This window comes from Eriocheir sinensis, chromosome 16 (assembly GCF_024679095.1).
Source record: "Eriocheir sinensis breed Jianghai 21 chromosome 16, ASM2467909v1, whole genome shotgun sequence".
Lineage (NCBI taxonomy): Eukaryota > Metazoa > Arthropoda > Malacostraca > Decapoda > Varunidae > Eriocheir > Eriocheir sinensis.
The window spans coordinates 17,781,661-17,807,494 of NC_066524.1; the positions used below are offsets into that span (position 1 = coordinate 17,781,661).

At 43.5% G+C, this 25,834-nt stretch overlaps 1 protein-coding gene across 1 annotated transcript in view; it reads right to left on the bottom strand.

Annotated features, from left to right (window-relative positions):
• Window positions 1-25,834, bottom strand: part of LOC126999169 (neurofascin-like) — a 111,366-nt gene that overhangs the window by 74,210 nt on the left and 11,322 nt on the right. The window contains exons 3-7 of the mRNA XM_050861497.1: window positions 19,956-20,314; window positions 17,707-17,829; window positions 11,810-12,016; window positions 8,068-8,216; window positions 4,401-4,566 (exon numbers count right to left, since the gene is read on the bottom strand). Of these exons, the coding sequence (XP_050717454.1) occupies window positions 4,401-4,566; window positions 8,068-8,216; window positions 11,810-12,016; window positions 17,707-17,829; window positions 19,956-20,314 (1,004 nt within the window). The remainder of the gene's footprint in view (window positions 1-4,400; window positions 4,567-8,067; window positions 8,217-11,809; window positions 12,017-17,706; window positions 17,830-19,955; window positions 20,315-25,834) is intronic.

The window sequence follows — 25,834 nt, forward strand, 5'->3', positions numbered from 1 at the left end:
CTGGACAGACGCCCCTTTCCCTTTCTTTTCCTTTCTTACCCTCCTCCCCTTCGTCCCCTCTCACTCGTTTTCTTCGTATTTAGCTTTTTCCCAATTTTTCCCTATTTTTTTACTTTTCCTCTTTAACTATTATTGCTCAGCTTCTCATTTTCTTTTCATTACCATTCTTTATTATCTCTTTTCCTCCTTTTTCTATATTTCTCTTCCTCATTTTGCTCCTTCACCTTTATTTTCATTCTTCCACTTCTCAAAATTCTCCTCCAATTTATTCTCTGCTGTTATCTCCATATTATCTCCTTTCCTCCTTTTTCTATCATTCTCTTCCTCATTTTGCTCCTTCATTTTCATTCTTCCACTTCTCAAATTTCTCCTCCACTTTATTCTCCGCTGTTCATTTCACTATTCCACTTTATCTCCTCCTCTCAACTCCCTCTATTACTCTCCCTCTTTGACCTACTTCATATTCACTCGTTTTTTCTCCTCCACTTTTGTTCTTATTTCTCCACTTTTCAATCTTTCTCTTCCACACGCTTCTTCGCTGTTCATTTCACTAGTCCACATTATCCCTTCCCCTCCACTTCCTCTCCTCCACTTTCTCTCATTGACCCACTTCCCCTTCTCTTCTTTCTCTTCACACCTCCTCCTTCGCTTATCTGCACTTACGCCATTCTCCAGAGTTCGCTTATTCTCTTTTTCTTTGCACTCTCTCCCTCTCTCTTTCTCTCCCCGCATTGACACACTTCCTGCTCTAAGTTCTCCCTCCTCTCACCCTCATTTCCTGCTTCACACCTTCCTCTTAAGACTCTCCTTCCATTTCTATCTTAAACTTCCTTCTTACTGTTCTCTTTACTCCACTTTTTCTTTCTCTCTCTCTCTCTCTCTCTCTCTCTCTCTCTCTCTCTCTCTCTCTCTCTCTCTCTCTCTCTCTCTCTCGCATGCCATTCCCTTTCTTTCTTTATACTTCCTTCCTCTCCGCATTGTCGTTTCTTTCTCTCTATAGCTGTTTTATTTTCTTCTCTGTTGTGCTTCCATGAACTCCTAACGTCTGTTCTTTCTTGGTATCCGGAATGTAGGCCCATTTCGCACGCATTATGGCTCCTATACACACACACACACACGCACACAAACACACACGAACACTCAAATACATCCCTTCTCTCTTCCCTCACACACACTGACCCTTAACCTCTAGCACGTATACGCAAGACACTCAGCTAAGCAATATTTCATCACCAAGGGAAGATGACGTGTGATAAGACCCCACACTACCCTCCCGCCAGGTGTTCGGGTGTCCAGGTGGGGTGAAGGGCAGGTGAGAAGACTGGTGTAATAGTTCCTCTCATAACCACAAGGCAGGGATGCGAAGAGTAATTGCCACCTGCTAATTGTTGGGAGTTTTAATTGCTGTAAGATCTCGATGATAAGGAGTTGGGGGAAGTTTTAGATAATTTGATTGATATTTGATCGTGTTTTTCTTTGATCTGCATCGCTCTTCTTTCTTTAATTTCACTACTTTTTGTGATATGCCACGTTCACTACTACTATTACCTCTATTACCTCCACCACTATTACTAGGAAAACTACTAATACAATAACAATTACTAATTTCATCTCTACCAATTCCCACTCCTATTATTTAAACGTGCTGACTTATTTATATCACATAAGACACGTATTCCTCTTTGCCTCATCTACAACAGATCGTCTGCTAATTACACATAAGCCGCTAAATACAAACGCTAAATAGGAGATAATTACGTTTCTCCTTGAGCCAATCTGCGGTCTGCCCATCCCCAATTAGGGGCAAGAAGGGCGGGAACGGGGCGGGATGCGGAAGAGGGGGAGTGCGAGACAGCGTGGGAGGGGAGACAGGAGCGGTGAAAGGGTGGGGAGGAGTGTAGATAGTGGAAGGGGGTGTAGGAAGGGCGGTGAGGGAGACACATCAGACGCCTGCACGTGAAAGAGCCTCGTGGGTCTGCCCCCTTCCTGCAAACCCTGGAAAGACCTAATCTGGCTCCGTAATGAGACATAATGAGCGCTAATGTCTTCATAATGAGCAGCAGCCTTAATAACTCTGGCCCATGTCACCTCGCTCACCGCCTGATGCATTAACCTTTATAATGACGCCGGCGTTATTATCGTCCAAGGCGTTTGATGGACTCGCGAGGACTCCGTTTAGTGGACAAGTTAAGGAGAGTCTCGCATCCATTGTCCTCTTGCCTTTCTTGTGCCTGGCTCGGGATAGGAAAAGGAGGAAGAAGAGGAGGAAGAAGAGGTGTTTTGTTTTTCTCAGAAGGCCTCCGTTTCGTGAGTTTCTTAAGGAGTCTTGCGTTCTCTTTGTTTTTCTGTGTTTTTTTGTTCTTTTGTAAATGATGGAGAGTGTGTCTGTGAGGTTTCCATATATATAATAGAGGGGGAGGAGGTGTTTTGTTTAACCCAAAAGGACTCCGTTTAGTGGATATCTTTAAGTCTCGCGTCGCTTTTCCCTTTCTTGTCTTCCGGATGCCAGTGTGGTTGCGAGTTTTATATAGCAGAGAAGCCGAGGAAGGGATGTAGCACAAGCTGGGATCACAAAGGGCTGTTTTGCACGTAAAGTTTAATTAAGCCGACTTGTTGCCTCGCCATTCTAAGCCTCAAGGTGTGACCGCGCGATGTGAAGGCAACCTTAACGTTACTTATTCATGGATTGGTAGTACAATAGCTGGCCAACGAGGAACGTTTACCATTCATTAGTGCCATTGAGGTTACTGCTGTATGTGCTTACCTTAAATGGACATAATTATTCTTTTCATAGCGATATTGACAGTGACTGAAAGATATACAGAATTAAACACCACTTCAGGCGACGAAACTAAAATTACTTGATACAAAAACGATACTAAGACATGCATTCTTGTTCCAGTTACAAGTGAAAGTCGCATAGTAATGTTATTTCGAAGTAAAGGACATGACTGGCAAGCGGTAAAGGAGGAGGAAGACGAGGAGGGTGAACGAGCTACATGACCGTGTAAAGGAAACCGAGCGAGCTGCATTAGGTCAGCGAGTCTCCGTGTGAGTGGCTGCCCGAGATGACTTGCCGGGGCCACCGAGAGCCTGGCAATGAGCCGCGTCAGCACAAGTGCCAGCGGGGGGCAAGAATACACGAAAGGAAAAAAAATCTGAGGTGAAGGTTGCATGTGCGGCTTCTAGATTGCCTTTAAAACCACCGCTTGGAAAGGAGATAGATAGCTTGATATACCGATAGATAGTTAAATAGACAGATCGATACAGATAGACAGATAACTATATAGAAAGATAGATTTCTCAGCACATTCACAACCTCCTACACTCCCTCCCACCTTCCCACGCACCTTCCCTCTTATCCCTTAACACTCCCGACACACTCCTTTAACACATCCTCTAACTCACCCACACACCCTCCCTGATATCCACTGACACTCCCAAGACTCTCACATCCTCTTGCACACCTTCTCACACACCCACCCACACATCCTCCCTCATATCCCTCAACATTCCCAATACACTCACAACCTCATGCACACCTTCCCACACCCACACCCACACACCCTCCCTCATATCCCTCAACACTCCCAAGACTCTCACAACCGCTTGCACAACTTTCCACACACCCTCCCTCATATCCCTCAACACTCCCAACACACTCACAACCTCCCACACACCCTTCCACCTTCCCCCACACCCTCCTACCTCACCTCACGACCCCACATCAATGCACACCACCACACAAACTCTCTGATGTTTCTTTGCCCTTTGCCACCCACCTCCCTTTCCACGATTTCATGTCATTCCACAAACTTTACTATGCAACCACATATTACAAGGCACCCCCTCCCCTGTGCTTCAAGCCCCCCTTTTGCCTTCCTCCTCCCTCCCTGCCCTCCCCACCACACGCCCTTATACGACACACGCAAGAGCAGCTGATCAATGTCCTTGACCTCTTCCTCCTCCTCCTCCTTTTACCGGGCGGACAGGTGGCATTTCTCTCTCTCTCTCTCTCTCTCTCTCTCTCTCTCTCTCTCTCTCTCTCTCTCTCTCTCTCTCTCTCTCTCTCTCTCTCTCTCTCTCTCTCTCTCTTTAAGCTGGGTTGGGTTACGTTAGACCGGGTTTGGTTAGGGTGGACTTGTATTGGTTAGGATAGGCTTGGGTTAGGGTTTCTTGGGCTAGGATATCTCTGGTTATAAGTTAGGTTTATCTTTTTCAGTCACTCTCTCATTCACTCGCTCTATGCTGGGTTGGTTTACGTAAGAATGGGTTTAGTTGGGGTGGACTTGTATAGGTTAGGATAGGGTTGGGTTAGGTTTGGTTTGGTTGGGGGTGGGTTTCCTTTTCCTTAGTTAAGTCTGTCCTTTCTCAGTCGTAAGCATCGCCAGGGTACTCACAGTTGACGATGAGGCGAGTGTTGCTGCGGTGATCTCTGGGCGGGTGGCGGTGCTGGGCTCTCATCAGCATCTCGTTGTAGGCCGAACACTCCAGCGTGGCACTGTCATGATGTGGCTCGGGGGTGAAACTAACCATAGACACGCTACTGTTGCCGTCGTTGGAGACCTGAGGGAGGAGAGGAAGGAGGGTGTGATAAGAACAGGGAGGAGTATATGTAGAAATAGGAGAAAGAATGAGGTTATCGTCTTGAGGAACATAACTGTGTTGGGGAGAGCAGCTTTAGGAGGACATGAATATCGCGAATTGGAAGGAAATAAAAAAGTTGATGAACTGAAATGAAGAGGCGGAGAAAGATGAGACAAGAACGAGTAGAAGGTGCGAAAACAAGAGCAAGCATGTGGGTATCGTTTCACAGAACATCAGGACAAATAATGATGGGGAGACGAGTGTTAGAAGGACAAGGAGAGCGTGAGAAGCAAGAGAAAAATAGCTAATGGGGTGGGCGAATGAGCAGGAGGGTGTAATAAAGGGATGTTATCGTTTTGAGGAATATAAAGAAAAATAATAATGGTGAGTCCAGTGTTTGAAGGAAAAGGAGGACAAGGAGAGCGTGAAAAGCAAGAACATAAATAGCTAATGAGTGGAAGAATGAGCAGAAGGAGAGTGCAATAAAAAAATGTTATCGTCTTGAGGAGTATAAAGAAAAATAATAATGGTGAGTCCAGTGTTTGAAGGAAAAGGAGAACAAGGAGAGCGTGAAAGGCAGGGAAATAAAACGCTTATGAGGCGGAATGCGGAAATAAAAAAAATGAAGCATGCGGTGGCCGTCTCCTGAGTCTTAAAAGGGAGACGAGGAGGGAGAGAAGAGTGTGAGGAGGATGGAAGTGAAGCCTGATGAGGAGCTGGAATGCGAGAGGAAGAGGAAGAGGAAGAGGAACTATGTCGATATCATTATAGTCTTTTGAGTCATGCCTTTTCGTCTTTCCCTGATGGAGATAGACCAAGGCAAGATATAAGAAATATCAAACACGGCTAAAACAAAGAGGTCAAAGAAGAAAATAAAGAAAATCCAGTGAACGTTAGACAGCAATTTAAAGAAAACGTTATGAACCCAAGAAATGTAAAGAAGGAAAGAAAGAGAGAAAATGGGGGAGGGAAGAGCGAGAACATTAGAGAACGTAATTACCGGGTCGAGGAAGACAGTCAGAGAGAGAGAGAGAGAGAGAGAGAGAGAGAGAGAGAGTGAAAGTGTGTTTCTGTGTACGTGAATATACGGTAGTAAAACGTGGCTGTCATGTACCGTAGACATTTTGCTTTATAAGTTTTGCGTAAATATTAAAAAAAAGAAAAAGCGAGGAAAGATATGCAGAAAAATAAACGCGTAGAGAGAGAGAGAGAGAGAGAGAGAGAGAGAGAGAGAGAGAGAGAGAGAGAGAGAGAGAGAGAGAGAGAGAGAATCCATGACGACTAAAACTTGTCACCATAAAAGTTTTCACGGTGTCTGCAGCTAGTTACTGAAGAGGAGCCGGATACTGACAGGAGGAGGAGGAGGAGGAGGAGGAAGAGGAGGAGGAAGAGGAGGAGGAGGAGGAGGAGGAGGAAATTATGTGAAAGAGAAGGGAAGGGAGAAGGAAGTTTGAGGAAGGAAGAAAATAGAAGAAAGAAAAAAGTAATAGTAAAAGGAGACGAAGAGGAAGAGGAAGAGAAAGAAGAAGAGGAAGAAGAAGAGGAAGAGGAAGAAGACTTGACTGGAAAAAAAATAAAAAGAGAAAGGATTGTGAAGTGTAAGGAAGAAAGAAAACAAGAAAGATAAAGTTGTAATAAAAGGAGACGAAGAGGAAGAGGAAGAGCAAAACGAGGGAGAAGAAAGAGGAGAGGAAGAGAAAGATGAAGAACTGATTAAAAAAAGTAAAAATAAAACGAAAGAGATAGGACTGTGCAGTGAAATAAAGAGAGAAGGATAATAGGAAAAAATAAACATAAAAAAACAAGACTAAAAAATGCAAAAAACTTCGTATGGAAAGGAGCAGCAGCAGCATGAGGAGAAAAGAAAGAGAGAGAGAGAGAGAGAGAACTAGACAAAAGTGTAGAAAGACCAGAACGCAGAAATTAATGTCGAGGAAATAAAAAGAGAAAATGGGAAGAAAATAACAGGAGGAGGACCATGTGGAAAACAAGGTCGTAGGAAGGAATGGAGGAGGAGCAGTTCGAGTAGGAGGAGGAGGAGGAGGAGGAGGAGGAGGAGGAATAGAAAGAAGGAAAAAAACAAGAGGAAGTAGTAGCTGGCAAAAAGAATGGACTAGGAGGAATAGGAGTAAGAAATAAAAAAAAAGAAACTAAAAGAAGAAGAAAGAAAAGAGAAAGAAAAGAAAATACAGGAAGAAAAGGAAGAATGAGGTGGCGAAAGGAATAAAATGAGACATAGGAGCAAGAAAAAAGGGGAACAAACTAAAAGAAGAACAAAGAAGAAGAAAAAAGAGAAGCAGGAAGACAAGGAGAACGTTCTTATACTCCACGAAAACACTTAAAGTATAAAAAAAGCAATTCCTGCCTCGCGTGGGGAAGAAAATGGAATGGAACCGTAAATAGTTTAGAAGCGAGGAAGGTTACTGTAAAACGCTAAGTGCAGTGCTTTCATGTATTTCATTGTTGCCATTAATCTCCGGAATTGAACGGCGGTGGGGAAGATAGCCTCTGTCTCGCCCCCGGAGATAGCGAATGTAAGGATAAGGGAGGGACAGCATTGGTGATTTAGAGGGCAAGAAAAGGAGTAGTATAAGGAGAGCAAGAAGAATGTTTGATGGAAAAGATGAAAAGGGGAAGGATGGCGTAGTGCAAAAGGTTACATGATGAAAGGAATGAAGGAACTTAGTGTTTAGTGAATGTTTGAATAAGATGGAAGACAACACGGATGATATTAAAGAGCAAGAAAAAGGAGTAGGTGAAGAAGAACAAGAAGAATGTTTGATGGAAAAGATGAAAAGGGGAAGGATGGCGTAGTGCAATACGCTACGTGAGGAAAGGAATGAAGGAGCTTAATGTTTAGTGAATGTTTGAATAAGATGGAAGACAACATGGATGATTTAGAAAGCAAGAAAAAGGAGTAGTACAAGGAGAACAAGAAAAATATTTGATGGAAAAGGTGAAAAGAGGAAGGGTGGCGTTATGCAATACGTTACCATGGGAATACAAAAGAGAGAGCACTGAAATTTTATAGAGCGTAAATATAGTGAATGTTCAAATACGGAGAAATCAGATGAAAGATGCGAGCAGGTGGTGATAGAAGAATAAGGATAAACTAAACATGCTGAAAGTCTATTAAGCTAAAAGTAAAAAACCAAAGTAATGAAATATTCTGGTAATCCATTGTGCATGACGTACGAATATTGCAAATTCAAAGCATATAACGATACACAAACGGAATTTTGACGCAGCAGAAACAGGAATAAGTCAGTAACGCGCTTGAAACACGAAGAAGACTATTGATATACATGTTAATTTTAAGAGATTATGGACATGCAGATACGTCACCTTTAAGCACAAAAAAGTGAAATAAGCGGATGAATTCAACACTAATAATAAAACAAACAAAAAGATAGAACAAAAAAGTGAAATAAGCGGATGAATTCAACACTAATAATACAACAAAATCCTTCCCGTGCTCACCCAGGGCTTGGCTGATGGCAGAATGTTGTCGTTGAGCGTCCAGGTAATGTGAGGCTCAGGGTTCGAGCCCCACACGGTACACTTGACCTCCGCGGGCGTACCGGCGGAGAGCACATTCACATCTTCCATTTCGATGACTAACACGTCCACTGCGAGGAGAAAAAGGTTGGCATTGTTAGACACGTTTGCTTCTCACATCTGCTATTTCTAAAGGTCAAAGAGGAGGTCAGTCGGGTTCTAATGAGTGTCCCTTCAGGTTCATGTTACAGAAGAAGGGTCACACTACCACCAGGGTCATACAACTACTCTTGGAAATGCCCACAACTCCTACGAAAGCCTTGTCAAAAATGTGTTCTTGGGCGCCGAAATGTCTGGTAATGTGACCCAAAGATTATATAGTGACAAAGGCTGTTATAGTGAACGATAAGTGTTTGTATAGTGAAAAAAGTCTTGCATAATGAAAATAATACGTATGAAAAGAAATAAAATGAGGGTGGGAAAGAGAAAGAACAGGAAAAAATGAGGAAACAAAGCAGAATAAAGGAAAATGCTTATTATGTTGTGAGAATTAGGTTAAGAAAAAACTGGAAACGCGGGAAAACGAGAGTGGAATAAGCAGATGAAAAAGCAAACAAAAACAAACACACACACACACACACACACACACACACACACACACACACACACACACACACACACACACACACACACACACACAAGAAAAGTTCTGTCATATTAATTCTACATCTATTTCGGAGTGTTTATATTTCAGCAGCGTCCAGGGTTACGCTGCAAAACTCTGTAATTAAATGCGATATGCTCTTAGTCGCAATGCAGTTTCAAATGTAGGTTCTCTTGCCCCCCAAAAATACACACACACACACACACACACACACACACACACACACACACACACACACACACACACACACACGGGTTATCGTCGTACAAAACACGGCCGGCACAGCAAGATAACGTTTTTTTTTTTTTACAATTGTTCTACTTTCCAAAGCTTTTCAGAAATGTGTGTGTGTGTGTGTGTGTGTGTGTGTGTGTGTGTGTGTGTGTGTGTGTGTGTTTTTTAATAGACCAGAATAGCAAAACGCCCAAGCACTGTTCGAATAAAAAGAGAAAATCAGGGAGCGATTCTGAATATGTGCCTCAGTATGCTCTCTCTCTCTCTCTCTCTCTCTCTCTCTCTCTCTCTCTCTCTCTCTCTCTCTCTCTCTCTCTCTCTCTCTCTCTCTCTCTCTCTCTCAGCTTGATTAATAATACAGCAACAAAATACCTGCCCTACCTGCCTGCCTTGTTTTGGAGGTACAATTATTCAGGTGTGTAATTAATGGGCAGGTGATGTCAACAGGTAGGAAGACCCGGGCCTCATCACGCACTTGTCTCACTCTGTCCGTGTGTGTCTGTTCATGGCGCAAGGACTTGTTTTGAATGGCGGGTTACGAGTGAGAGAGAGAGAGTGAATGCTGCCTTTTTGAATGGGAGTTAAGGGGACGAATGGGTTTAAGGGTTGAAGTACTGTTTTAAAGATTTGCAATGCTGTTTTTTTTGGTTTGTGATATTGTTTTCTTGGTTTAATGAGTGTTTTTAGGTGTAGTATTATAATTTAAAGGTTCCTATTGCTTTTATTTATATTATATTTTGTTTTTTATTATAGTTTTCAAGGTTTATTTAATTTTTAGCTCTACTGTTATAAATTTAAGGTTTCTAATGAGTTTCTTTAGCAATGTCGTTTTCTGGGGTTTTCGTAAAGCTATCAAAGGGTTTAATATGGCTTTGATAAGTGTTGTATAATTTTCACTGGGTTATTATCATCATTTTCTAGTTTATTTTCAGCTTGACAACTCCAACATAATCAGAATGGCTGATTGACTTTTTCCCGTTGATAACCTAACGTGACTTTTATGATGACAGGCAAATACACCACATCAAAACAACATTATTTTAAATTGAAATCAGCATAACTGTGTCGGAATGTGATGTTACCTCTGTTGTTGTCCATCTCATTCATTACACAGATTTCCTGCTTCTACTTCCGCTTTCAACTTTAATAACCCCAAGCCAGCCTTCCTTTACCGTGCGCGATGTTCTGCTCTCGTTACACATCAAAGAGAGAGAGAGAGAGAGAGAGAGAGAGAGAGAGAGAGAGAGAGAGAGAGAGAGGGGGGGGGGGGTGAGACACATACACTTCCTAAAAATATATATAGAAATTAATGTATTCAAAGTGGCGGAAATTCCATTACTTTTAGTTGTGTGGTTTTTCGTGTCGAGATCAAAGGGCGAGACAAGCAGATGCAGGGCCGCCACGAGACCGCGAGACCGAGGACATAACTCTTTGTATGCCCCCCCTCCCCCCTCCCCTTCCCCCTCCCCCCCGGCCGCCGAGTGACTGGCTCGAAAATTGCTTCACTTTCTTTTATATCTCTCTCTCTCTCTCTCTCTCTCTCTCTCTCTCTCTCTCTCTCTCTCTCTCTCTCTCTCTCTCTCTCTCTCTCTCTCTCTCTCTCTCTCTCTCTCTCTCTCTCATATACACTGTGATTCACATTTTTCTTCATTTTTTATCTATTTGTCTTCTATATTTTTAGCTTTTTTTATCCCTTTAACACACACACACACACAGACACACACACACACACACACACACACACACACACACACACACACACACACACACACTCAAACACACTCACACTTACCCTCACACACACTCCCCCATCGGACCCGTCCACCCCCACACACTGAAACATAGCCCAATCCAAATTCACTTCCCTCTCCTCTTCCTCCCTCTCCTCCTCTTCCTCCTTCGTTATCAAACTCCCTTACAGAACTTGGTGACACGTAGGGCAGGATCGGGCTGTCCTCCAAATGTACTCGTCGTCGAAGTCCGAAAGTTGATAGACACTCTCGGAATTAATCCAACCTATTATTCAGGCTTTAAGCAAATTAGGCGTCCCGGTCCCTTTCCCCCCTCACGCCCCTTGTTCCGGCCTCGAGTGACACGCAAGTTACAGGTCGTTTGGGAAATACGTGTGTGACGACAGGTAGAGGAGGAGGAAGAGAAGCAGTAATAGGAGGAAGAAGAATAAGAAAACTATACTTAACACTCACTCTCGCGCACAGGTATGATAGTTCTGACACCTGGATCAAAGGGCGTAAGACAATGGTTCCGTTATGTGTGTGTCAGGGTGTCTGTGTGTGATTCCCAGGTAACGGACTCCTTTTGTATCCATTGTCTTGGTGTGTGACGGGAGGAGGGACGGATAGGGTACTCTGTGAGGCTTAGTGATAGGAGGTATAGGTCGTGTCTGGGTGTGAATGTCTCTCTCTGTCTCTAACATACACACAGTAAAGTCCTTCCTACACATTCTTCATTACTCATTTTTTCTTTCACTATTTCCTGCTTCTTCCTTTCCCTTTTTCTCTTTACTTCCCCTATCTCTCCCCTCTTTCCTTTTCGTCTCTTAATTACCCCTTTCTTTCTCTTTCCATGCTTCCTTTCTTCCATTTTGTTCTTCCTCTTTTCCCTCTCTATCTACTTAGTTCCCATATTTAAATGTCTACTCTCCCTTCCTTCAATCTTCCCTCCTTTCTCTCTTTGCTACTTTCTCTCCTTCCTTTCCCACATGACACATCAACGCACAACACAACACAACATCATTCCAATACACATTACTTCACACCCCCTCACAGCACAACACAACACATTCTCACAACACAACGTAACACTCACAAGCCATGCGCAGGTGAACGGTCGAGGCGATAGGCTTGGTCAGGTTGGAGTTCGCGGCAATGCATGTGAATCTGCGGTTGTGGTGCTCACGGGCAAGGGGCGGCAGCGTGAGGGTGTTCTCAACGGCGTCCTCCACGGGGTTTGAAGCGTAGGAGTCGTCTGCCATCACATCCTCTTCGAACCAGACGACCCGCGGTGGAGGCCAAGCTGTAGGGGGGAAGATAAAGGGCGTTAAAAGGGATGGAAGGATGTGAGGAGGTCTTAGATGGGTTGGAATGTGATTAGAAGGGAGTTTTAAGGTTTGAAAATGGCCTGTATGGAAAGAGAAAGAAATTGAATAGTAAGAAGGTGTAGGGGGAAAAAGAAAGGGTGTTAAAAGGGAGGGAAGTATGTGAGGAAGTCTTAGATGGGTTGAAATGTGATTAGAAGGGAGTTTTAAAGTTTGAGAATGGCTTGTATAGAAAGAGAAAGAAATTGAAAAGTAAGAAGGTGTAAGGGGAAAAAGAAAGGGTGTTAAAAGGGAGGGAAGTATGTGAGGAAGTCTTAGATGGGTTGAAATGTGATTAGAAGGGAGTTTTAAGGTTTGAGAATGGCTTGTATAGAAAGAGAAAGGAGTTGAATAGTAAGAAGCTGTAAGGGGTGAGAAAAGGGTGAGAAAAGGGTGTGAGGAAGTCTTAAATGGGTTAGAATGTAGGATGAGGGTTTGGATATGACTTTTTAGTGAGAGAAGAGAATTTAAGTGTAAAAAGAGGAATGTTTAAGGTATGGAAACGAGAGAAAGGAGTCGGAATGTAAGAATATAGCTGTTTCAATTGGTTAGGTCATTTGTAGTGTTGGAGGGTCTTTGGAGTGTTGATACGAGAGTGCTAAGAAAGAAGGGAAGATGAGTTTGTGATTTGTATGAGGTTTGCGTACTCTTTATTAGGGGAAGAAATGGCTGCGAGGGTGAGGCGGGCAAGGACACATGACACAAAGGCTGTAATATGAGAAAATAGATTTGATGATATGAGAGTATGAAATGCTATGATGTTGAGGAGGAGGAGGAGGAGGTGGAGGAGGCAGAACATACACACACGGAAGGGAAGAGGAAGAGGCGAAGAGGGAGGAAGGGAACGTACAAAGGACTCCCGGTGAGCGTAGAAAGTGAGAGGAAAGGAGAGAGGGAGAGGGGACAGAGTAGAAGCGAGGGTGAGGGGAGAGTGGAAGGAGAGAGAGCAGGGAAGAGAGGAAGGAGGGGAGAGTAGAAATTGCAGTGAGGGGAAAGAGAGGGGAAGAAAAGAGAGAGACGGAAAGGAGGAACTTGAAATAGTGAAAGAAAACAGCAATGAAAACAAGATTGAGAATTAGAGAGAAGAGAAAGGAAAGGAGGAACATGGAATAATGAGAGAAGAGAGCAAAAGGAATAATGAACAGACGAAAAGAATAGAGAGAACGAGAGAAGAGGAAGAAGAGAAGGAAGGGGGGAAGGGGAGGAGAGATAGATAGACTGGTGGGGAGACAACAGAAGCAGGAAGGAGGGGAGAGGTAGAGGAAGGAGGGGAGGATTGGAAGAGGGGTGAGTTGAACAAAAGGTTTAGTGTTCATGTGTGTGTGTGTGTGTGTGTGTGTGTGTGTGTGTGTGTGTGGTGCCTAGAGGTATGCTGCTCGTCACACGCTCTCGCCCTTCATCCCTCCGCCGCCGCCTCAGCACCAAAGGAAGTGAGTCTTTTGTTGTGGGTTCGTGTTACGCCTCTGCTTTCACGTCCCTTTTTACGTCCTCGTGTTATTTTTAGTCTCCCTTTCGATCGCTTTGAACGTGCGCCTCTTTTTGTCCGTTTTGTTCTCGCTTTTTTATTGCGCTTTGATGTTTCGAGGATCAGTTTTGGGGTGCATTTTTCTTTGTGTTGTGATGTACCTTTCAAATAATCATGTCTCGAGGGTAGGAAATGAAAGGGGATGTAAAGGAATATCGCTTTTCTTCTGCGTTCTCCGACCCTTGCCGAGTCCATCTCTACGTATATACCAGCTGAATAATCCATTGAGAGTTCTGTTTCCAGCTATCCTTTCCATACGTAAGCTCTGACATTCCTTACTAGCGACGCACGTGGAAGGGTATGTAAAGGAATATCGCTTTTCTTCCCGTTCCGACCCTTGCCGAGTCCTCTTCGTTTATACCAGCTGAATAATCCATTTGGAGTTCTGTTTCCAGCCATCCTTTCCATACGTACGCTCTTGCATTCCTTACAAGCGACGGACGTGCTTCCTTGCCCTTTCTTTCCGTAGCACAATGGCGGGTTATTGCTGTATACATCTGCCGTGGGCGACCCCGTGCTGCGCTGAGCTCGCGGCAGACTGTTATGACCCCCAACCCGGCGGCGTACTGGCGCCTGACAGGGGAGAGGCTGGGTCTCGGCGGGGATTGCAGCGGGCGGGAAGCAAGTGTTAGGGATGCGGACCATGTTGCCTCTGCCTGGTTTTGGGGATCACTCAGCTGGGAAGCGCCAGAAACACACCGTAAACAAGACACACAAAGAATCCTGACGTAGCAGCGGCGTGTAGATGTGTGCAAGTACTTTGTTAGCGCTCTTTCAACACTCCTTTCTGTAAATCGTAAGTTTGAGCACTGGACAAGAATGGAACCAACACACCAGCGCTACTGGGTGTATATATCCGAGTACTCTGTTCCTCTTTAAGACAGACTATCCGATATCATGTCTTGCTTACTTCTTCAGCCCTCGATAAAAGTAAAACCAGCCGGGGTTGTCTATCGCAGATGTTGCAGAAGATGGCACCTAAAACATGTTGCTGCTTAAACATAAATGAGTATTCTGTCAATACTTCCAAACGACTCGGGTCTTTGTCGTCGTGTTTACTCGTTCTCAATCCTCGGAGAAGTTAAGAAGAGCCTGAACCCTTTGTTGGAGTCGTCGCTGATGCTCCTTCCCCGTAGCATTGTGCATTGGTTTGTATGCTCTCTCAGTGTCTTCAAAAAGTTCCTACTCTATGTAACCGATTTATTTTAGGGTAGAAGGTGTCCGGACTGACTATTGGAATCCTTGTTGAACCTTCTACTTGGCTCATCGTAAACTGTCACGAGTCATTGTTTAAATTATGGTCTATGTATCCTCTTGAACTCTAACTCTCGTACCCTGTTCCTGGTGAGAGTAAAAAGTAAGAACAATCCGAACAGACTATTGGAACCCTTGTTAAACCTTCTACTTGACTCAACGTATACTCTCTGGAGCCATTGCCTATATTATTTCGTTTATACTGTGTTGTGTGGGTCGTCTCGTTTATTCATCGTTTATGTGTCGTTCTGTCACTGATATATTCTTTCGTTTATACTGTATTCTCCTGGTTCATTTATACATCGTTTATTCATCGTCAGGTGTCATTGTATATAATCTCGTTTGAATTGTTTTCTTTGTTTCATCTCGTTTATTCATTGTTTATTCATCGCCAGGAGTCATTGTTTACTTTCTCTCGTTTATATTGTGTTCTTCATGTTATTTTGTTCACTTATACAAACTGGTAAAAGCTGAAACACTCCGAGCCTTCTGCCGGAGTCCTCGTCGAGCCTCGTTCTCCGCATGAGTCTGACACTGACCTTGGGCTTCCCTCGGGGCGCCAGGAACTCAGAGCCGCTCGCATTCACACTCCGCCTATTATCTCGCCGCCAGCCAGGATTTGTATCACTGACGAGATAATGTCTCACACCAACGCACAAAAGAGCTTGTCTGGATGTGCGAGCCAAATTCTGTATGTGTGTGTGTGTGTGTGTGTGTGTGAGGGGGAAGAGGTGAGTGTGTGAGTGTGTGTGTGTGTGTGGGTGTGTGTGTGCCGTAAGGGGAGTTTGGTTGCCAATAAACCTTGAAACTAATTACCTGTCTGTCTCTTTCTGTGTCTCTTTAGGTATATTCATGTATCATCCAGTCACTCAGTTATTTTATTAGACAATCATTCTATCTTTACCTAACATCTATTTATCTGTATATATCTATCAGTGTTTTTCTAAGTATATGTGCACCTCTCGTGTATGAATATCCAGTAAGGCAAAACGTACAGCCACTAGAGTGAATATGACATGCAGATGACCCACACGAACGGGAGGGAGCGTTACTCATTCAAGAACGGACCACTGTGACGGATAGCTGAACCTTCTTTAGTCTCTCCCTCCATGAATAAAGGAGCGCAAGGGTGGGTTGGCTGTCCGGGGCTGTACATGTAACCCTCGGCCACAGCTCCTCCCTCCCCTGCCCGCTCAAGAAAATACAACACGCAACAAGCAGCGAAGGAGGTCAAAGTGAAGTTCCCGGAGGTACTTTATCTCTGTTGGACTCTGGCGTGGCAGGGGCGGAGGAAAATGAGGAGGCGTCGACTAATTTTCCGGCAAACATGAGGGTGGGAATGTCCAGGGGGTCGTGGTGTTAGTGGAGGACTTTAATAACGATGATTTAGAGTCTCCGTCGTGGCAGGAGATGCAACGCTGCAGTACGACAGGGGATCATCACTAGCAAATCGTCTGAAAGTAATATCCACGCAACGAAACACTCTTGGGACGTTCCTGTGTTGGGTTTTGTTGCCTCGGCCTTCACCCAAACCTCGAGCTGCGTGCGGGAAGGTATGTGTGTGTGTGTGTGTGTGTGTGTGTGTGTGTGTGTGTGTGTGCGGGCAGGTAATGAAGCAATCCCCTGCAGACGAGGCAACACAAAGGAGACTCAGAAATATACAGCAGCTCGACGGGCCGCCCAGTGTATTCAGGAAATTCCGCGACATATTTATAGCATCATGCAACTGTACCACCAGCACCACCGACGCCACTAACACCTCCATCACCGCTACCACCACCACCACCACCACCACCATCATCACCAGCGCCGCCACCACCGTGAAAACACTGGACGCACCTGTCTGCCAAGGTAGATTACAGAGTGCAGCTGGCGGACACGTTCAGGTAATAGACAATTGACATGAAAACGACCACGAGGAAATTGTTGAGGTGTCTGTTCGTTCCTCCGCAGCGAAAACATGTTGTAATGTCACGTTTCTCGGTGCATGCTGATAGAAAACACACGGAAGTTGACCTTAAATTCGTACAGGTTAATGGAGACTTACACGGCCACACCTTAGAGGGGAGACGAGTAATCAAAGTGCCCTGATAGGATATTGAAGAGTGTTGGGATTTATGCACCCACTCACCGATGAAGCAACACATTGGAGGAACACGCTTAACATGAAAAGTAAATGAAAGGTCAGGACTTCGTAGTAAAACAGAGTTAGAAGTAAATATTTGATTTCCTAACTACAAGAAGGACGAGTGTTAAGAGTTCTGAGAGGTGTGCTACAAAAAAAGATACACTTTATGAAAACGTGATAAAAAGACAATTATGAAGAAAAAAAATATTCAGGCAATTTGATTGGTATTGAAAGAGAGTGCCTCAATTATTTAACAGTGCAGTTCATTAATTATAAATCCAGATGCAAACAAAACAGTAAAAATGAAGTAAAAAGACGAAATGAAATGTTGCTGATATTACAGAAAAAGTGATCGTTAGGTTCACTTCCACTTTATTACTCAATTTTTTGAAGTGACATAAGAGTGACAGACAAACATGGAACACGAAAAGAACAAACCATTGCAAAGATAAGCGCGTAAAACAAGGACAAAAGCAACTTATTAATAATCTAATCCGCCTTCATTCCAACGTGATTTCTTGAGTACCACCAGAGGAAAAAACTGAACTGACAACATTCCTAAGAGCAAAAAACTGAAGAAGAGGAGGAGGAGGAGTAGGAGTAGGACGATGAAGAGTGATGGAGAGACACGACTCGTACATAAGAGGAGGAGAGCGTCAGATGAAGAGGTGTGAGAGTGAGTTAGCGAGGAACATGACATCAACGACTCCTCAGCCACTTACCATTCCGAGTCTCGCAGATGAGGGTCGGGGCGTCACCCTCGTGGAAGAGACCCACCACTCCGTCCCGCTCCTTGTCACCGCTCTCCCCCATCCACCACTCGACGCTCACCCTCACCGGAGCCACTGCAAGGGAAACGGAGAGTCAGGGAGATTAGAAACACGTGGAGGAGTTAAGTGATCCGAATAGAAATAGATGCGAAGATAATGAGCAACGTTGCCAGATTATAGTACTTTTTCACGTCGTAGTTTTCGGTTTCTGACCAATACGTCTATTAAAAAAACATCGGTACTTTACGGCTTTAGCAGTAAGTTTATTTGGATACCGTTAATAGTGTGGCTACGATAGTTTTTGTGCCTGAAACTGATAAATGAAATGTGATAATGAGTTTGTATTTTCTCCTTCCCTGCAGTAATACTCGATCCTCCGCCTGAATATAAAGGACAGTCTGCAATATTTGACGGAAGAAACGATTTTAAAGGAGAACTAACGAGGAAAAAGAGTGTTTGCTTTGGGAGTACACAGAAATTAGTGAAAACAGTAATGAGATTTGTATTCCTGGCTCTGTTCTTTGCAGGGATTCTCGCTTACCTGTCTGAAAGCAAATTAAAAAAACTAATTGATTTACCTGCAAGAAGGAAAACTAAAGAACCAAAGAGAAGTGAGTTTTATGTTACTGGAGAGCCCCGCCGCACATTACTAACTCAATTAAGAAGGATTCGTACTGTGTTCATCTATTTATAATAACGACGAAGAGAAAAACAGAAACTCGACTTTTTAATCTCCGCCACGAGAGTCCGCCCGACAAAGGACTGCCAGAGGTCGAAGGTCGTACAGGCTTAGTCCGGAGAGGAAAAAGGGCAAGTGGAACAAAAAGAAAGTCGTTGTTTCATCACGGCCAAATAATTTTCTACCTCTGTTCTGCCTGGGTTTGATGAATTACGTTTTCTTTTTATTTATCATTTTATGTATTTATTTACTTCATATCTATCTATCTTTTTTTTTAATGTGAAACACGTGTATTCCGATCCCCTTGCCTGGGTTTGATGTATTACGTATTTTTTTTTTTTGGTTATTTACTGATACATTTATTAATTATTTTACTTATTTCTTTATTTACTTATTTATGTATATCTATGTTTGTTTGTTTATATCTTTCCTTCTTTTTCTTTTTCTTCCTTTCTTATTTTCATATTTTCTTTTATTCTTTTCTTTATTTATTTATTCACTTATTTTATCATTTTTTAATGTATAACTTGTGTATTTTGATCAGTTTGCCGTGGCCTGTTGTCTAAATACTTGTAATTCTTGAGCTTTTCGAAATCCCTCACTTTTCATTATTCATTTATTACTTATTTGCTTTTATTTAATATGTAACACGTGGATTCCAATCACTCTCCCGTGTTGTGTTGTTTGATTGGTGGTAATGCATCAGCTTTTGAAATCCCTCACCTTTTATTTTACTCAACCTGGAACACATAAGTGACTTTGATTCGCTCTTTTAATCCCCGAGACTTCACTCCAACGCGGCGCGCCAAGTGGAGTAAAAAAGTGTATCGTATTTGTGGATTCTGCGTGGAGGCAATTCGCAATCTTTTGACGCATTTATCCACCCACCCCCAAAAATATGTTAAAAAAAATGACTGTGGACTCGCCATGAATGTCGACAAAATAATAATATTCTGTCATTCAATTTCTGCAGAGCGTCAGTTAAAACTAAAAGATAAATGTCGATATTAGGGAGATTGATGGGCGGGTCAGGCGTGCTTAAAGCTGCTGCCGGGGAAAAGAATAAAAATTTAAAGAGAGAAAAAAAGAAGATTAATGCCCCGGCGCAGTGAAATATGTATTCTGGAAAATAATAAAAAGAAATGCGCAGGATATAACGTTAAAGAAGAACTGGTTGAACAATATACTGTACACACACACACACACACACACACACACACACACACACACACACACACACACACACACACACACACACACACACACACACACACATTTTACCCTTGTGTTCAGTATTGACAAAAAAAAAAAAAAGAATTAACGTTAAAAATCCTGAAAACTATACATATAAAAACCATTAGTATCAAATTGAAGTAGTACAGCACATTTTATCCACCCTACCAAACACACACACACACACACACACACACACACACACACAGACACAGACACAGACACACACATTACACTCTTCACTATACCACTACACACACTACACGTCACTACACTACACTAGACTCACCCACGACAGTAAGGTTAACACGCGTATTCCTCGTAGGCGTGAGCAGGAAATCCACTCGGCATCTGTACACGGCCGAATCATTTCTCTCCACATCGCGTACCATCAACCCAACGGCCTCCTCCTGCACTCTACTCCCTTCTTCGGACCTCGTCCCGCCTATCGCCTCCCCGTAACTTTGGGTGAACGAGGTCACCTGCTGCCCGTATCCAAGCCTCGGTCTGACTGCGTGGCCATAGTCAGCGCCCTCAGCTACCCCCACGTCCAACCCGGCCAGTCTTAGGTACGCGCGCTGGGCTGTTGACGCTGTGTTGTCCCGCCAGACTTGAGGCTTCCCGCTGGCTTGTTCTCGGTAGTCCACGCTGGAGGGAGAGGAGAATGGGAAGTTGGGTTAGATCAGTAGATATATTAGGTTAAGTTGATAGATATATTAGGTTAGGTCGGTAGACATCTTACTTTAGGTAGATATATATATTTTAGGTTTGGTAAATAGGTAAAATTAGGTTAGGTAGATAGATATATTTTTTAGGTAGATAGCTATATTAGGTTAGATAGGTATAGGTATATAGATACATAAATAGATAGGTATATATAGTTTTGATAGATAACTATAGACATAGATTGACAGGGGAAGTGAAAGGGAGAGACAAGCAGAAAATAAATTATATGATGTTTGATTCTACGCTAAACTCTAAAGACTCTACTTCCGATTTGAGTCAATAATTTCGACAAAAAAATTAAGAGAAAGAGACAGAAGAAATAATATGAAGCCTGATTCTTCACTAAACTCTAGGGACTTTACTTCATGTTTTCAGTTAATTTTATGTGTCATTTGATCGCAAGTATAGTTTTAAAGTTGATATTTTGTCCATCTCCTTCCATGTCTCCTTTTAGTTTATGTCAATTAACATATCTCTAGTTTTGTTCTAAGAATCGTTTTGTATATGATATTTTATTTTTCCTTCCCCGCCATCCCTTTACTCCTCTACTTTTTTCCCTCCATCCTATTCCTCAAAGGTAGCATCGTATTCGGAGGGTTTAAAAAGCAAATCCCATCACTCTGACAGGTGCAAAATGACTTCAGCGCGAGTAGACGGAAGACATAATATATCCTGTACCTTCTCCACATTTATAAAGCCTCCTCGTTTGTCTCTCTTCATGTTTCACCCTCCTCTTCCTCCTTCTCCTCTTCTTCTTCCCTCATGTATCTTTCTCACTGTGCCACACCCACGTTGATACATCTCACTCTCTCGTTTGTATCTCTTCATTTTATCTGCCTCCTCCTCCTCCTCCTCCTCCTCGTCTTGCTCCTGCTTCTGCAAATCCGTCTCGTATTTCTCTCGCTGAACCGCACACAAGCGTCCCAGTCCTCCCTTGCTGCCTGCCGTGCCCTTCTCACAACTCCATATCCCATTACACACCTCACACCACGCCGCATCTCATCACACACTCCGCCTCACACTCAAAGGCCAGCCACGCACCGCACAGCCTCACCCTCCTGCACTCTTAACACACACTTCCTCTCACCTGCCTTTCTGCCTGCCTGCCTAACCCGATGCTTCCTTGCCTTCGTCTTGCATACCGACTATATTTCCCTCCTGTTTAATACTTGCTTTCCTATATGTTACTCTGATTATATGTCTCTCTGCTTACCTGTCTGCCTCCTAACTTACCTGCCTGGCTGTCTATGTCCTTACCTACCTGTGTTACTTCATGCTTACGTTTATATCTGTTGGTCTGTATCTGTCTGTTTTTTCATCTGTAACTCTTTGCATTCCTTCTTATTCGTTTTCTTGTATGTCTATTTTCTCTGTCTCCTTCCTGCCTTCCTTCCATTCCCTCAAACAGTTACTACTTCCTTACTTCATTCATTTTCTGTATCTCTGTTTTTCAATTTCGTAACTCTTTGCATTCCCTCTTATTCGTTTTCTTGCATGTCTATTTTCTCTGTCTATTTCCATCCTCACTTCCTACCATTCCCTCATACAGTTACTACTTCCTTCCTTCCTTCATTGTCTGTATCTGTCTGTTATTTTCATATTCGTAACTCTTTGCATTCCCTCTTATTCGTTTTCTTGCATGTCTATTTTCTCTGTCTATTTCCATCCTCACTTCCTACCATTTCCTCTCACCGTTTGCTTTCCTCCCCGTTCGCGGTCCTCCCCACCAGCCGAGGGTGTTCGGGCGGCGCAGGAAGGGCGAGAGGGATGTTTTGTCTCGAGGCAGCGTTGGGGTGAGGGTGGCGGGCCTAGACTTGCGGCGGCGACGATGGACACGCAGGGAATTTCAAGCCGACATCCACATTTTGTTTCCCCAACTCAACACAACAGGACGCAGCACGGGTCGACGGTAATATGTAGTGCTGTGTTGTGTTGCTGCGAGGCTTTGTTTTTCCTTTGTGTTTGTGTTCTGTGGAAGTTGTTTGTCGTCTTGCCATTGTTGCTGTTTGTGTGTGTGTGTGTTTGTGTTTATTCCCACGTTGTTGCTGTTCTTGTTTTGTGTTTCCGACTTGCTCTTGTCACTCTTTCTCTTCTTCCTCTTCTTCCTCCTCCTCCTCCTCCTTCTCCTCCTCCTCTTACGTATTCCCTTCCTCATCCTCCTTTTCTTCGTCCTTTTCCTGCTCTTTCCCTTTCTCTTTCTCATACTCTTCCCCTTCCTTCTCCTCTTTCTCCTCTTTCTTCTTATATTCGTTCGTAGTTTCATCTTTTTCACCCTTGTTGTTCTGTTTTTTCCCTCTCAGCCTCATCATTCTCATCATTCCATCTCTCATTTTTTTGTCTCTCCCTCTCATCCATCTCACACTCGCCCTTCGCCTGCTCGCCTCCATTTCCGCTTTTTTTCCTCCTCCTCCTCTTCCTCCTCCTCCTGTTTTGTTTAGGGTTACGAGAGGAGGAGGAGAGACATTCAACACCTTTTTGTCGTATTTAAAACTTTGCCGCGCGCGTTCATCCTCGCCTCACCGCCGCTGTGTGTCAAAGGGATACAGATGGACGCAATCGACGCCGGAGCAATGGACGTAAACTCTCGGTGCCTCGACGTCTCGCCCCGCCAAGACACACCAGGTTTTGGGTGGTAAATTCTGCCTGATGTACAAACACCATTTATCTTTGGGATTGCTGCTAAACCCCCAACTCCTTCCCCCTTGATCCTCCTCCTCCTACTCCTCCCCGTCTTCTTCTTCCCCATCTTCTCCCCGACTCGACCCCTCCTACTCCTCCTCCTCCCCGACCTGACCGTCTTTCCGTGGCTTTTCTTGTCTTGTTTGGTCTTGTCTCCGCTCTCATCTTTTTTTTCTTTTGCTTTTCATCTCTTTCTTCCTTCTTTTACTTCCCCCTTTTTTGAATTTTTGCAGTTTTTTGCCTTTGGTTCTTCTTTCTCGTGTTCTTTTGGTTCTGCATTTCTTGTTCTTCTTCGTCTTCTTTGTTCTTTTTTTTTTTTTTTTGCTCTTCTTTTTCTTCATCTTGCGTTGGTGGCTGTGGTGGAAATGTTTTAATACTTTCATCATTCCTTCTTTACTGCTGTTCCTTTCTTTTAATTGCGTAGTGTATAGTTTCATCAGTCTTTTGTTTTTCTTCCTTATGACTTTCTTTTTTTCATAAGCCAACGTAAGCATTTGGTATTGGAGGCGTTTTATGTGTTTTGTAATTGTGTAGTAGTGGTAGCAGTAGTAATAGTAGCAGTAGTAGTAGTAGTAGTAGTAGTAGAGGCAGGAGCAGCAGCAACAAAATACAAAATAGTTGTACTTGTTATCGTTGTTTGCGTCGTTATTGTTGGTAATGAAACTGCGGCTGGCGGTATTGTTTTTGTTGTTTTTGTTATTGCACTTGTTATGTTGTTGTTGATGCCGCCGCCGCCGTTGTGAGTGGGGCTCCATTCCTCTCGTCTCGGCGGGGAACAAAGCAAAACTCTCGAGGAAATAGTTGCGTGATGAGGGTGTACGGAATTTCCCCTTTGATGTGTGTGCGCAAAAATAATTCTCGCTCTAAGGGGCGAGGAATATATGTTGCAGTGGGGCGGCCGCGGCGAAACAAAGGAGCGGACTTGTTTGCGAGAAATTTGAAATGAGAGCAGAAAAAACACGTGTTCCATTTATTTCGGGCATTTGCATATCGGGGAACACGTTGACGCAGATGGCTAGAGAGAATAGGGAGTGCCTGAGCCCGTGTGTCCATCTCTCTATCTCTCTGTATGTCTGTCTGAATGTCTGTCTTTAGCTTGGATGGAGGGGTAAAAAGGGAAAAGATGGTTATGTCTGCCTCGCTGTGACCTTAGCTTAGAGGAACAGAGAGAAAAAATAGGGTGTGTCTGAGTCCGTGTGTTCATCTCTCTATCTCTCTGTATGTCTGTCGGAATGTCTGTCTTTAGCTTGGATGGAGGGGTAAAGAGGGAAAAGATGGTTATGTCTGCCTCGCTGTGACCTTAGCTTAGAGGAACAGAGAGAAAAAATAGGGTGTGTCTGAGCCCGTGTGTTCATCTCTATCTCTCTGTATGTCTGTCGGAATGTCTGTCTTTAGCTTGGATGGAGGGGTAAAGAGGGAAAAGATGGTTATGTCTGCCCCGCTGTGACTTTTGCTTGGAGGAACAGAAAGAAAAGATTGCTATGTTTGTTTGCTCGTCTGTGTCTAACTTGGAAGAAGGAAAAAAAAGAATGAGTTTGTTGGTGTTAATTAAGATCAAATAGTTGGAGACTTCACGGATAGAGGCGAAAACTGAGTGGCTATTGTTCTATTTGAAAGGGTTTGGGTTTGATTTTGTTTCGATTTTGACGTAGGACAAACAGATGGAGGATTAACCAAAGAGGAAAGGGGAAAATTGAGTGAAAGGGATGTGAGGGGAAAGCAGACAGGGAAGCGAGGGAAACTGCAGTGAAAGGAAGGGGAAAACGGCCGCAGCCAATTGGATGTGAATGAAAAGAACTAATAAAGAGCACAAAGGTTATAACGTCCATAAAGAAAGGATTGAAATATTGAAGAAAGAAATGAATGAATAGACAGAGAAATTGGAGATGATCATACAGAAAAGGGATTGAAATACTGCTGTAAAAAAAAAAAAAGAGAAAAGATATCTGCAATGAAGTGTCTGTGAATGAAAAGAAGGAATAGATTGAAAGAAGGAGTAAATAGAGAGGAGTAAAATATTGCGGTAACATAAAAGAAGAAAACAACTGCAGTCAAGGCTAAGAGTGGAAATATCGTTCAAGTTTAGTTTTCTTTCCAAACATTTGTTCCTGGAAATGCAGCTGATAAGCCTAAAAAAAAAAAAAAAATGTATACACGTTGAAATAAGTCTACTAAAGGAAAAGGTGTCTACTTGTGAAAAATATGATGCTTAGAGTAAAAGTTTATCACTATTTGAATATCCCGGAAAAATGCGCAGAAAGATAAGAGAACGTGGTAGTGTATATATGTGTGCGTTTGTGTGATAGTAAAAAAAATATATAGAAAACGGGAAATTTTTTACGTAGACTCCTCCAAAACCAACTTCCCAAAGGCTGTGATTAGGAATACAAACACTTGGGGAGTAAAAATGTTCCCTTGCGGTTATTACAGAGGAAGGAGAAACTAAAACAAGAATAAAGAAAGAAGAAAAAAGTCGCAACGAAGACTGATGGAGGCAAGGAAAACCACCAGCAACACTCCCACCCCCCCCCCCACCCCATACCACCACCACCACCACCACCACCACCGTCATCACCATCACGCCACCGCCGCCGCCACACCGCAATGATTTTTTGGAGGGCATAAAACCTTTGCAACACGCTTCCCCTGCCAACAGTTTGGGAAGGGCCGGCAGGGAAAGAGGAGGAGGAGGAGGAGGAGGAGGAGAAGGTGATGATAGGTATGGAGGAATGTCGATGAGAGGAAAGGAGGTAAGAAGAAAGG